The sequence below is a fragment of the Apus apus genome, chromosome 20, assembly GCF_020740795.1.
Source record: "Apus apus isolate bApuApu2 chromosome 20, bApuApu2.pri.cur, whole genome shotgun sequence".
Lineage (NCBI taxonomy): Eukaryota > Metazoa > Chordata > Aves > Apodiformes > Apodidae > Apus > Apus apus.
In genome coordinates, this window is record NC_067301.1 from 1,518,184 (window position 1) to 1,532,156 (window position 13,973).

The 13,973-nt window shown below is 45.8% G+C and overlaps 1 protein-coding gene across 6 annotated transcripts in view; it reads right to left on the minus strand.

Annotated features, from left to right (window-relative positions):
• Window positions 1-1,403: 1,403 nt before the first annotated feature.
• The window catches only part of LOC127392756 (probable glutamate receptor), a 46,237-nt gene continuing 33,667 nt past the window's right edge, over window positions 1,404-13,973 (minus strand). Inside the window, exons 1-13 of one of the 6 annotated variants that reach the window (XM_051637066.1) lie at window positions 11,929-12,017; window positions 11,700-11,796; window positions 11,307-11,374; window positions 9,920-10,030; window positions 7,295-7,326; window positions 6,439-6,498; window positions 5,895-6,074; window positions 5,073-5,299; window positions 4,503-4,600; window positions 3,835-4,052; window positions 2,893-3,118; window positions 2,078-2,325; window positions 1,404-1,515 (exon numbers count right to left, since the gene is read on the minus strand). In XM_051637066.1, the coding sequence (XP_051493026.1) occupies window positions 1,414-1,515; window positions 2,078-2,325; window positions 2,893-3,118; window positions 3,835-4,052; window positions 4,503-4,600; window positions 5,073-5,299; window positions 5,895-6,074; window positions 6,439-6,498; window positions 7,295-7,326; window positions 9,920-9,992 (1,464 nt within the window). In that variant the 5' untranslated portion in view covers window positions 9,993-10,030; window positions 11,307-11,374; window positions 11,700-11,796; window positions 11,929-12,017 and the 3' untranslated portion in view covers window positions 1,404-1,413. Of the gene's footprint in view, window positions 1,516-2,077; window positions 2,326-2,892; window positions 3,119-3,834; window positions 4,053-4,502; window positions 4,601-5,072; window positions 5,300-5,894; window positions 6,075-6,438; window positions 6,499-7,294; window positions 7,327-9,919; window positions 10,031-10,263; window positions 10,504-11,306; window positions 11,375-11,699; window positions 11,797-11,928; window positions 12,018-13,973 lie in introns of those variants that run through there. The other 5 variants (XM_051637065.1, XM_051637064.1, XM_051637067.1 and 2 more) reach the window with 5 other exon arrangements.

A 13,973-nucleotide genomic window follows, 5' to 3' on the forward strand; every position in this document is an offset into this window, starting at 1 on the left:
TTTTGCAGTTAGTTCATTGAAGGACTGATCCACCTTCTAACCACCACTGCTTAAGCTGTATTTAAAATAAGAGCTGTCATGGTCTGAGAGCACAGAGCAGGTAACTGGGCAGCACTAGTTCACAGACAGTTGGAAGAGCTTGTTACTCCTCTTGCTTTCACTCCTTGTTCTTGTTACCAGGTGGGTGGGAGGGGAATTTTGCAGCTATACTAAATTACTTGGACGTTGAGTCTCACTAAGTTATCCTCAAGTGAACATGTAGTGCTTTATGCAGGAACAGCCAGCTATTTTGCTGTCATAGGCATGTTAGTTTCTGTTGCCTTCAGTTATTTAATGACTGATAAGAATTAGGCTCTTTGTTCAGGCAGTGCAGTTAAAGGCATTTCCAGGTAACTGAATTAGCTCTTCTTTCCTCCATCAGATGTGCAGTACATTAATGGAGTGATTTAACCATGAATTTACAAACCAGCATGTGCATGCATCAGTCATTCCAGCTCTGAAATGAAAAACAGCTTAATCAGAAAACTATTTAATATGCAGCTGAGATAGCTGTTCCCCATGAACTTCAAAGATTCTTCTTTGAGAGCAAGAGAATGATGCAAAATAATGACCCCCTGCTTCGCCCTTGCCTGGGGAACGTGGATTTTATTTTGAGTGATTACCAAACTTCATGCTCTAGGATTTCTGGATTTCAGCTGTCCATCTTCTTCCTAAATACTTCTACATCAGGTCAACTAGGCCAAGAAGCCTCTGTAGCTAAACAGCAAAACTCCTCCTGCCTGGGGCAGCTGACAAAGGCCAAGTCCATTCCACACGTCTCAGAGCTCCTCCCTGGCATGATCTCCATGGTTGTCCTGCCTTTGGGGTTTATGCAACAGGACTGTCATTTCTGGTTCAGAAGTGACCTCCACAGTGACCAGCATCTTCTGCTCCTCAGAAGAGGGAAGGGTCCAGCCTATCCATGGCTAAACTGTTCTAGAAGCAGTTGTTGATTCATGGTTAGAACAGTCAGAGCTTTTATTCTCCCTGTTGTGCCTCACACTGTAATTAGGAACTGGAAGCTCCATATGAACCCACTCCAAGTCACTTACTCCTACAGGCCTTCATGTACTTACACAGTGAACTTCTACACTAGGAATGGATCCACCACCTCAACTTTATTTTACCAAGTTGTTAACCTTCCTTATTTTTAAGTTACCCTCTATCCCTTATCACTTTAAATTCTTCCAAGCCACTTCATTTCTTCTGTGTCCAGCTCCACCACCAATCCAGAAGTGCTCTCCATGTGTGTTTGTAATTAGAAGACTTACACTCTAGACTTGCAGAAAAACATCCTTCTACAGTGATGTAATTCCTATAAAATATATATGGTATAAACCTAATAACTGCCCATTTTTTAAGCAAAAAAAATTCTTAAGGATTGGCCCTCCCTGAAGTCTCCTGGCTCTGTCTTGTGTTTTCTTTTATACGCAGACGAGTGCACATTTCTTCTGTGAACACAGAGCAACAAGATTTCTGAAAAACAAAAGGGGAGGAAACAAGGGGGTGGGTTGTTCTGTCAGAGAACCCATCTCCTCAGTGTGCAGAGCCCAACCATTGGAGGGGGTGGAGAACAGGAACCCAAAGGTGCACATTCTAGTACTAGAGCAGTTTCATTGTGTTTTCCTGCTTGTCCAATGACTTAAGAACAGCCATACTTGAGAATAAACTTGCTGTTGATGCTTTACTGTCCTCTGTGCACACTCAGCATACTGGAATGCAGTTTGGCAGCCCAGGAATTGCACTAAATACTTCTACTTAGTGCTTTGGGTGGGGGAGTTATTTTGTTATTGTTGGCCTGCTCAGGCTACAAAACTATCACAGCCCACACTGTGAAATCTCAGGGCTTTAAATATTAAATACTTTGCACATCCTGCCACCCCCACCCCCAAATCTGCACTGCTTTCCTGAGAAGCAGCAAGGTCATTGCAGTGGGAATTAATTGGAATTGCAGACTGGAGCACTGCTGCCTAGCTTCTCTGTGTTGGACAAAAAGGCTAAGAAGGAAGTAGGACAGGAGAAGGTAACCATCACCCACCTTTGCATGTGCAGCAGCGTGTCTGCTCTTGCTGGAGAGCTCCACCAGAGCTGCAATCACCCCCAGGGCCAGGCCGATGGCCAGAGTGAGGAAGAGCCCGCCCAGCGCCTGGGGCTGCAGGGGGCTCCAGCGGTCCCTGCTCCTGTGCAGGCAGCTGCTCTCCCACCACTTGTTACGCAGGTAGTCCAGGTCACCCGATTCCCGCAGCTTGAGGATAGCGACAGAGAGCTGCTTGATCCACGGGGATGCTGGCAGCAGGAGAGAGAGAGAGACAGAGTGTGAGAGAGGTCCCAGCCACCAGAACACTCCTCAGCGACCCCCTGCTCTCCTGCCCAGCAGGGCTGGCTGGGTGCTGCTGCCCAGCTGGCAGGGCTCATTCTGCAAACAGTCCAATAATCTAAGCCAGGAACTTCTCTCAGCTAACAACCAGTCCTGGCCCATCCTTGGGGATGTGATGTTACCGGCAGAGTAATGACAGAGTGACTTGGAGGAATACAAGCAGTCACACTCCACAGGAGAACAGACTGTCAGCCCTGCTAACTGCCTGGCAGCTCTGCATTACTGGGACCAGTGACACCTGAGAGCTGGAATTTTTGGCATCTTGCAGTGCAAAGTGGGAGTCGGTGAGAAGCTACTGAGAATTCATCACAGAATGAAACCCTTGTGTAGCAGGGCACCAGTTCAGGAGAGTTAATGCAGGAAATGTGTGCAAGTGTCAGCCCTCAGCTCTGCCAGGCTTTTTGCTCTGTCAATCTGCTGCTACAAACACATGAAACCCACACGAGGTGGCACAGCAGCAGTGCACAGCCACTAACCCTGGGTGGCAGCAATGCCAAATCCTCTGGCTCCGATGACTTCAGGGGCCCTGATCAGGTTGCAGTGTCTGGCAGCTGCCAGGTCCTGAGAGATGGACTCCCCAATGAAGGCATAGTCTGACTCCATCACGCGCTGAACCGCTTCCTGGTAGGTCTTGACCAACACGTGGTCTCGTCTCTTGTCCATGTACTCATAGATCATCTGATGGATGGGATTCTTGGAGTTCTGCAGCCCAAAAAATCCAAGGGACAAAGTGTAAAACAATCACCTGAAAAACTCAGCACAAATGTGCAATGGTTGCAGAACAGTTTGGAGAATAAAAGTACCTAAACCACTGCCCTTTGAGCTCTCTACTGAAAACTAGCATAGAGCTAGCACAGAATTCCCCTACAATACAGTGTTACAGGGATATGAACATGAAATATTTCCCACCAACCTCCCCCTCAAAAACAACCTTTGCAGGCATCCAGTTAGTGTACCCAGAAATTACCTCATGGTCAGAGTACACAAGGACAGCCCCTGAAGACTAGCACTGCTTGCTTAACAGAGCAGGCTCTATAAACAACCCCCTGCATGCCTTTCCCTCTGAGAAAAGGTAGAAAAAGAGGAGAACACAACAAGATACCAATCACATTATCTGAAGTCTCCCGAGGGAAGTTGTAGATCCCCCCACTCTGGACAGTTTTAAGTCTCAGCTTGACAGCATTTTGAGCCATCTCATATAAATTTTAGTAGTACCTAGAAATGTTGGACCAGATGATCCTTGAGGTCCCTTCCAACCTGGCATTCTATGATTCTATGAAGCATTACAGGAAATGGATGGAGTCTACAGTGATGAAGGTGGTGTAAAGACCTGTAGGCATGTGCTAGACAACTTGGCCCCAGCCCAGCAGCCCCGTGGTGTGTGTGTGGGCACGCATGCACAATTAGATTCTCTGCACCTTGAAGTAGTAGAACGTAGAGGAGCCCTCCAGGGTGCCAAACTCGATCTTTCTTTGCTTCACAAGATCTTCAAAGGTCTGGATGGGGAGCTGCTCAGTGCCCGAGCTCAGCAGGGCTGTGAAGTTGGCGATGTAGGCGGCCAGCAGGGCGATGGTGAAGAGCCACCAGATGGCAGCGATGACTCGCACGGAGAGCGCCTTGGGCTGGGGCGTGACACCTGCACCACCAGAGGAGCCAAAGAACTTTAGATCCATGAGCCCAAGTTAAAGATTTCCTTGTAAAGAAAAGCCAAACTGCAAAACTTGCCCTGCGGGTCTTTAATGCAGGAGCCTGACAAGCCCTGATTCAAGCCTCGGTGACACTTCAGCGCAGAGCTGGAGTCAGTGGCCAAGTGCAACAAACAGCTCCACTGCCAAGTCCCAGAGCCATGGTTAGCTTGGCTTTCCCTGGGCCAACTGTTACAGCAGAAAACAGACTTCCAGCTGAAGGCTGACCTGTACAATTCCCACAAGTCTGCAATCCAAACTCGCCAAACTGGGAGTTTTAGTGCTGCCAAGTGTCCCACTGGAACATCTCTTCCCCAGCAGGACAGCACAGACAGTGTTACAGACAGACAGGAGCTGGATTTACAGTCAGTAAAAACCCTCACTGCTTCCTCCCAGCTCACCTTGCAGGGCAAGTGCTCCTGCTCCAAACCAGAGGCTATTTAAGAAGGTAAAGTGGTTCTCTTCATTCTTTGGCTCATTCCATTCACAGGGGCTCAGTCTGCAGGAAAGTGACAGGATAAAACCAGACATTCAGGGAAAAACATTTAAATAATCCTGCAGTGTGACTGCAGCAGCACAGAGAGCCTGCAAATGCCATGGCAGCTCCTCCTTCACCTGAGTTCCAGTTGAATCAGTGCAGTGGATGCTCAATGCATCAAGGAGTCTGCAACAGTGGTGGCTCTGGGGTGTTGCCAGACCCTTTGTCCCTGAGAAATGGCATAAACTAGTCTTTGCCTGGCACATCCAAGTGGCAATGTTGGGTCTGTTCTGGAATATCAGACCAAAGGCTGCTCCTTAGAACTAAACCCTTACCTATAAAGGTTGTGCATAAAACTAGAAAAGCAGCACAAGAGCTTCTGTTCAAGACCGGAGCTGCAGAAACATTAGTGCAGCTCAGTGTAACTGAGATGTCTCCACAGCTAAGAAAGCAGTTAACTAGAGCAAAACCTGTGAAACAAATTCATTTATACCTGGCAACAAGAAAGAGGCAGAAGCACGTCAGCACATAAGCAAATAAAAGGCCAGTCCAGATCTCCTTACTGAAAGGAGCCAGGAAGTGGAAGAAGGACAGCTCCTGAGAAATGGTGTCTTTTCGAAGCAAGATCCCAATCCCAGTCTGCAGGAATGGTGTGGTGAAGGAAACCACCTCTTCCCTTTCTGATGTGACTGTCAGTGGAGCCACTGCAATGTCTGCTTCCTATAAGATGGAGATAAAAAATAACCAACCATGCAATCCCCCTGAAGGCTTCTGTCACTTAGAATGCTTCCCAGGCAGGGTGGGCAGATATTGACATGGCAAATCACTTCTGTCAATGGACAGCTGCCAGCTTGGACTGCCAGCTCCAAGAAATAGGACAGTTTTCCATTTTGGTGTTGGCATGTGAGGCTACTGGTTTCCTACTACAGCACAGGTGCAGAAGCTGAGGCTGTGCACCATGAACCACCAAAGCTGAAGGCATGTTCCTGTCTGCCTGCAGAATCCACAGCCAGCTGGACACAGCACTGAGTGCTGAGGAGCAAAGAATGTTGAGTTCAAACAGAACATGACCCATAGGGAACGGGCCATGATGGGGCCAGAGGTGCATTCAAGCATTTCCTTGATGAGTCTAAGGGAACTACCATTCTAAAAGAGAAGTTTCACTTAGTGGTTCAAGTTCATTAGTTCTACACAACAGACAGGATGACTCCAAGTTGCTCAGTTCCTGAGCAATTGCTCCTGAAACCCAAGAGCTGCTAGAATTGTCCATTCCTTCTAGAGCTGCAGGTGGTCAAAAATATCAACTGAAAATTACCTTTCTCAGAATCTCTCCAATCATCCCTGTCCAGTTCCCGCTGGCAGAGACGGCTCCGTACTTCCCGTCACCCACCACCTTCACCCTGTAGCTGAAGTGGAGCATCCCAGAAAGTGCTTTCAGCAGGTCAATGCAGTACCCCTCCAGCTCTGCATTCCTCACCATGACATAAGGATCCTCCTGCATATTCAGGGAAGAACACAGTTTTATGCTCCCACAGCCTGCAGTGCAACTGAGTGGTAATTTAACCCTTTTGCAAACCCTCCACCAGAGCTCTACCCATGTTATCAGGGGGACAACATTTCCAGACTTGAAAGCTGCTCACTGGAGTCATGTGCCACCACTAGTCCCAGGCTACAGCTCCAGCAGGGCAGCTGCATGCTGCCAGCCACACCTACCACAGAATGAACTGATAATCAAGTGCTCCACAAAGACTATCTGTGATGAGCAAGAGCCCAAGAAACCACCTGCAAATATGTGGGTGGAAAAAAAAAAAATGCAGCTACCCTCCAGCCACTGTCAGTGTTGTGACTCAAGTCCTTACCGGGATTGTTGTGACAGTCAAAGTTGGAAGACCCTCTTCTGGTCCCCTTGAGTCAATGTTCTGCAAATAAAAAAAATGAAGAAAAAATAATTGGATTTTAAAGTTGCAACTGTGGCCCCAACTTAGCTAGGACTGGCATTATAACTTGGGGGGTGTGTGGATGTGTTAAATCAGCTTTAAACCCACCCCTGCAGGCTGCAGCAGCCTCACCACACTGATCCCCAACCGTAATTAATAAATCATTATTTTGTCAGCATAGTTGGTCTGAATAAAAATCACTTTAAATGCTGTCACAATTCTCGGGAGAGACTGTGCATAGACTTCAAGGGGATCAGTTCATGTTGCTCACAAAATAGTTAGCAGCCAATTAAAGCCTCATTAGAGAGCAATTCCAAGAGAGACAGAACAGCAGGAAACCTGAGAGGAGGAGGAAAAGAAACACGGATCCACTTCTGCACAGAGTGCTGATACAAGAGTGCATCTTCCAGAGTCACACAACTCGAGATGGTTTCTGATCAGCACTTGGGAGCAATTCAAGCTTTTGCCAGCAGAGCAGCCTCATTCTGAAAGGTGTGAGGGTCTTAAATGCGGCCCTTTATTTTAAAATTAAATAGTAATGTTTCTAGACAGAGTGAGTGTGTGTGTGTGTTTATGTATCTTTGCAGTACAGTATCTGCAAAAGGAGCTAAATGGTCTTGTTTCAATTCTCCCTTTACAATGTAAGGATTTGGAAAGTATACTTAAGACAATAACCCTTCAGCCTAAAAGCATTGCTTACTATGAGCACACCTTTCTGCACTTAAAATGTAAGACCATTTGCACATACACCCTCATTGGTTGCTCTGCATGAACATACCTTCCCCACAGCATCACCAGTCCTTCTGGCTCCTGCAACACAGCAACAACATCATCAACTTCTTGCAGGTCTTATATTTACAGCTCCTTAAAAGTGAAGTTTCAAACACTCACAAATAGAATTGCTCTCCTTGGCTCACAGGTGACTCAAAGAGGTTTTGCCAGGTTTGTTTCCTCACAGTGTTAGTGTGAGACAAACAGCAGCAGGGACACAGCCAGGGTCAGGCTGCAGAGGCTCTCACTGTAACCATGATTACGGCTGTCACCCTGGGGGATGGATTCTGCAGCACCCACTGCCTCATTTCCCTACTGCCCCCCCCAACAAGGTGAAAAGCTCTCCTGCTGCTGCACACAACTGAGATGTCCCCAGGCTCCTGCAAGACCTTGTCTATACCCCTAAGGAAAAGCCCTGGAACCAGCCAAAAGTTCATCACCATAACGTTCCAAGCCCCCAGGTTTGCTTATTCCTCCCTTCCCCTACCAAAGGTCGGTTCCTACTGTCAAAGCAGCCAAAGGGTTTGCCACCCCTGGGGTGAAAACGCTTCTCCACCACATCCTACTCCATCCCTCCCTGAAATTATAACCACCCTGACTTTTCATTCCTGCTCCTGGGTTTTACTCTGCTCTGCTGTGTGTCTTGGTAGAAGTCCTGTTAAATTATTTCATCCACAACTTCCCTGTTCACAGTACTCAGAATACCTCAGTCCCACCCCAGCTGCAAGACAGCTAAACTATAATGACTGAGATGCAGAATTAAAACCATAATTGTGTCAATATGTGACTCATTAATCGCCCAGGATGTTTTTTCTCCTGTGTGCATAGCATTGCTCCTTGGAATCAAAGAATTCACAGTGCAAAAGCCAAAACCCCCTCAAGATAAAACAAAAAATGTAGGGTGTTTTCAATCTTCCAAGCAAAAGCTGAGAGTTTTTCATTAAATATAACAACATATTCATTCTTTGGTTTTGCATTTTTTGGCCTTGTGCTCAACTCTACATTATTGTAAAACAAAACCTGTTTTTTCCCCTCTCCACTACAGTTCTCCATGGGAGCTGGAAATCTTCACAAAGGAGTTCTCTTGTCTCCCTTTTGAAACTCATTAAAGCAAATAAAAGCTTTTTGAGGCTCCTTTTTGAAGACCTGCTAGGGATTCTTGGAAGCAAACAGGCTGTACTGAGGGCTTCAGCTCCCCCACAGTGGCACTGGATGCAGCTGTTCAAAGCCCCATTGTAAGAACTCCTAAAAGGACCATAAGTAACCAAGTTGCAGCATTAACTCGAAGTTCACTGCACTGACACTTCTGAGAAGCCAAGTCCGCATTGTGAGAATCCTTTATGAGGGTCTACAAAACACATAAGACCAAGAAACGAGGCTCAACCTTCCACTCTGGTTCCCCAAAGGTCAGTGGCTGCAGGAAATGACTGTGGGTGCAAAAATCAGACTTGTCAGTACCCCTACTCCTCTGAGCATGCCCAGCCTTCTCGTGGGAGGTGACTCCCTGCCCAACTTCACATGAAAAAGGTTGCAGTACTGTTAAGAACTGGGTACCTCAACCCAATATTCTCCCCCATCCTCCCTCTTTTGCCTTTGCGTCCTTTGCCAGCATTTCCCCTGTGGCAGTATGTGGCCAGGAGAGAGAGCAGAACTAAAACAAGAGGCCATGGCTCAGGTGAGTTACCATTCTGGAGTATGCTGGGACATCCAGGATGAGGGAATTCTCAAGATGAGAGAATTTGACAGTGGTCACAGCAGCAAAGGTCTGAGCTGTGACCTGAGGTGACCTGCTGTTGCCACAGCAATGCAAGTACCAGCTCTGGGTAGAAAGGGGTGGGTGTGTGAGATGGATAAGGAGACACAGCAGAGGAAGAGGAGTTGCCCTCCCAGCCCTCAGACAAACAACCAATTTTATTTCCTGGTAATTTTCCAGGGTCAAGCCACTCCTTTGCCTGAGTCTGGACTCCAGGCACAGAACACCAAAAAGCCACACTAGGACTGAAACAATAGCATCTGCTGTTCTGCTGCAAAAGCACTGAGAGCAAAGTGTGATCCCAGCAGCTGATCCCTGTGCAGAAGCCCCTGGCAGGCTCCCACTATCCCTGAGGAGCTTCAGGGGGAATGCAGTCTTACCCTTTGGGACTCACAGAGCTGACAACTTCATACAACACACCAAATCCTCTCTTCTTCCCCATAACAAGACACGAGCAGAGGGGCTAAACAAGTATCATGGAAAACATTACTCAGAAAACAAGTTAATCAGTCTGTCTTGCTGCCATTCAAGGGACCACAGACTCAAGAGCAGCTTTAACCACACCAATGTGTTTAAGGACACCTAACCAACCTTCTTCTAGGCTTTTTCATCTTCCCTGGTCTCTGCCATCTGATTTACAGCTACAGCAGCAAAAACAGCACTCATAGCATGGTAAATCACAATCACAACCTGTAACAGGTAACCTGTACCTGTAAGGTAAGCCCTGGTGATGTCTTAATAACCAATTCAAAATCAAATTCATAGATTAAGACAAAATTCTGTGAGCACTAGCAGCTCAAGAATGAGAGAATTAACACTCTGTAAAGAACAACAAAAACAGATTTGGTTGCAGGAGCATTTTTTGATCATTTTTCTCACCTGTCTGGCTTGATTCTCTCAGGAACAGCAAGGCTGTAATCACACAGAACATGAAGCCAAGACCTTGGTCCATGGGAGCAGAAATATCTACCGTCTAATGGAAACTTCCTGCTAGAGATGAAAGGCAAATAGTTAAAACTGGTTTTAGGTTCCTCATTGCTGGGTTAAAATCAGTATGTTCTGCATTTTCTGAACCTCATTCTCATGAGTCCCAATTCAAACAAAGGCCCCCAGGTGAAAACACTGTCACTTCAGAGACCAGCCAGAACAAACAGTAAATAAAAGATTCTGGTGAACACTTTACTGCGGGGGGGGGGGGGGGGGGGGGGGAAAGTGTGACAAACCTATGAAGTGGATTTATCTCCTGGTTGTTGCACAGTTTGTCTCCCAGTCAGCTCTCCACAAAGCAGAGAGGTGCCACAGGCAGTGAGTGGCTCTGGAGAGGGGCAGCTGCAGGGATGTGCAGTAAGGGGGGCACACACCCAGGAGAAATTGTTTCTGAAGCTCTCTTTTGTCTCAGCCTCCTGCTCTTAACAGAACAAGGAAAAAGGGCTGGGAGAAGGAGGGTGAAAACCCTCGTATTTTATTAGCTTTTTAAATTTCAAGCTCTGCAACAGAATTTCTTCATGGCTTGAAATAACTGCACATTTGTCAGTGTAAACAGCAACAGAACTACGAAAAACAATCAATGCCAGGTTATATTAAGACTTAAGCTGCTGCAATATTTTTGATTGTATTTGTTTTCATACTATCAAACAAGATTCAGGGCACCATGTCCCCAGAAACTATTTAAAACATATTAAAAATGCTCAAGAAAACTTACCATTTGGGAGACTATGTCAGTAATAAAACGCTACACGTGGTATCTCTGCCTTTGCCTGATGCTCAGGAAACTCTGGCTTCAGTTCATCTTACCTCATCCACTTCTATGAAATTCTCCCCAAACCTGCACTCCTGTGAAAACTCTGAACATTACAGCTCAGTAATTTCCCTCACTCATTTTCTCTATATTTTTCACCTAACAAGAGAAGGTGAATAAAATTAACACAGAAGATTCTTTCTGGCTGAAATATAATAAATGCTGACTCTTCTGCTGTTGTAAAAAATACTTCCAAAAGGGAGTATTTTGAGCCTTGTGAAAGGATCAAAGGAGAGGACTGACATCTGAGTTGTGGATCAACCTATATTTTCTAAAAAGTAACTGCAGAATACAGACTAAGTAGCTGTTGCCAGAGCAGCACATGAACTGAACAGCTAAACCAGGCACCAGGGCACAGAAAGAAAAAGCAGCAGCAGTCTTCAGGTAGAGCCAGTGAGGAACTGCATTTTTCCTGGTAAATTTAACCCATAAAGTACTACTACTTTTTCCTTACAATTCAGTACATACCACAGAATGATCTTTATTTCAAGTGGCCTCCTTCAAAAAAAGCTAATCAGAGCAGGTGCTTGCATCACCTTGAAAAGAAAGAGTTGTTAACACCCTGGATACTGTCTAAAGGAATAAATAGAGTTTAATAAGTGCAAAAATGTTTTTCAAAGGTTAATACACTTCTCTAGCCCTCATTTAATACTAGATTTGCTTTAGCACAAATGGAATTAGTTAGAGAGAGAATAACAGGAGGGCAGAGGGATTTAGTGCCTCCCCAAGTGAAAACAGCTCCTCAGATACTGCCTAATCTAACCCCAGCAACATCCATTCACCATCTACCCGAGGACATACTGCAAAGCTTCCTCATGCTGGCTTTACAGCAACCCAAACAAAAGGTTTTTTTGAAGTTACTTTTCCAGAATCAGTTCTCACTCCTCAGCAGGTTTTCAGTTTCTCCAAATGTAAACAAAGACAGCATCACTCCTGAGGCAGACTCCTGGAGGCAGTGCTGAGGAAGGCACCAGAACAGCAGAGGAAAAGATGAGCAGCCACCAGCAAGGCAGGAGGCAACCTGTCCACACAGGCTTCCAGCCTCCTCAGCTAGAAGGGCAGCAGTGATGGAAGGCAGTGTCTCACTTACAGCAATTCCTTCAGCCTCTCCCAGGGCCGTCAGTCTGACTGGGACCAGCAGCAGCTCGATCAGCAGGCACAATGGAACTGCTGGGACACGGGCATCCAACACTATTATACAGACTAAAGGGAGGGAGGAGCCAGGAGAAGGGGCTTCTGCAGAGCAGAGCAGCTGGTGCTGCAGACTCCAGGGCAGCCTGGGCATGGGGAAAGAAGGGGAGATGACACCCTGCAAAAAGACAATGTTTGGAAGCAGCTTAGATCAGCAGCTGAATACTACTCTGAGACTCAGAAAACACTGCTGGCCTGCTATGTGGTCCTGTCCAAGCCCCCTCTTTAGAGCAGTGTCCCACCAGGCTGTGCCCAGCTGTGGGCAGTGTCAGCTGCTTAAGACTTTCTCCACTCCATCACTGTCTCTGATCAGCTGGGGGATTCATGTATAACACCAAAAAAAACCCAAACCCCCAAAGTGTTCCATGCATCTAGTATTTCCTCACAATGCCTGGAGAGCTGAGGGAAGGCCTGAGCTTCAAGATAAACCATAACATTTGTCTCTGGATTGAACAGTTCTATTTAATGCACAGGCACAAAAGTGAAATTCCTGTCCCCTTCTATTTACCAGTTTCACTTAAAAAAATGAGCTAAAGTACAACCTCACCAAGAGGCTGATGCTTTTGGGCCTGGTCATTTATAAATACATACAACAAGGCACTGAAATAACAAAGTAGCTTCACAGGAACTCAGCAGACTGAACTATTACAACTCATCCTGCAGGAGAGCTGGAACTTGTCCACACTTAAGAAAGAAACGCAATTTTACTCCCTGCTTGACTTCAGGCACTGTTTAAGATGGAAAACTCTCCAGCAGCTCACACATCCTGCCCCTCTTCCCCAAGCTTTTTCTATACATGCCACAGAGTAAATGGGTTCTTAAACATCAACATAGCCTGCCTTCTGCAGAGTAAAAAATTGTTTATATTGCAATAAAAAAATGCTTAGAAGACTGAAGAGAGTTCAAGGGCTCGACTCAGCTCACTGCAATTAAGGAGTCCTTAGGTCACTTTTCATGCACTTCAGACCCCAGATGGTGTAAATCATTCTTGCACTGCAAGTTTTGGCAAGATGCTAATGTATGTTATAAATTACAATCCTCTCTATTGGACAGTTTCTCTCTATAAGACAAAAAGAAGGAATCCAGAAGGATCTATTCAACTTGGATTTCTCCCAGAGGCTTTGACCTGTTCGCAGGTTCATTTCCAGGTGCTCCCTCTGGTAGTTTGAACATGACTTATTCTTCACATCCTCACCTGATAGCTATGCCCTAGAGATGCTGGCAAGGGATTTAATGTAGAGGGAAGTTAGCTGGAACCCTCATCTTATCTGGTCTTTGCTGCTTTTCATGACTATTTCCTAGGCTTTAATATGATGCACATTATGGTATGTGATTTTTCACAGCTGGCAGGTAATGAGGGCTGGTAAGCTCCACTACAAGCAGCTGAAAGGATCTCAGCACAGACAAATACAGTCCTCTGTGAGGTGCATTAATTTAACAAGTATTGCTTAATCAATTAAAGATAAAAATAATCTGATTGTGAAACTTGGTGTTTGAAAAGAAATAAGAAGACCTTTTAAGCAGTACCTTTCTAAAGCTGTCAAGTTGCATGTGCTTTCTTGCTTTAAAGATAAAAAAACAGCAACTCCTTGAAGCTTTTCAGCCCTAAACTACAGTATTACAGAGTGACTTTTTCACTTGGGAATGTTAATGAAATTTGCTTTGTGTTAAGACACAATGTGAGACTAATCTTGGCAGATCACACATTCTGCTGCTGATTTACCTTTTTTCCCTCCAGGACTGCAATGCCACTGCAGGGGTACTTCAGTGCATGCTCCAGACCTTTGTTGCACAAACCTCAAGGGCCTCTCCTCCAAGTTACGTAGACAAACAATGAAGATGTGAGCCAGGATGAAAAACTGAGAGAATATTTTTAGATAAAACATACTGAAAACCACTTGAAAATATTCAGTTGGAGAATAAAACCCCTCGCAACCCATACTT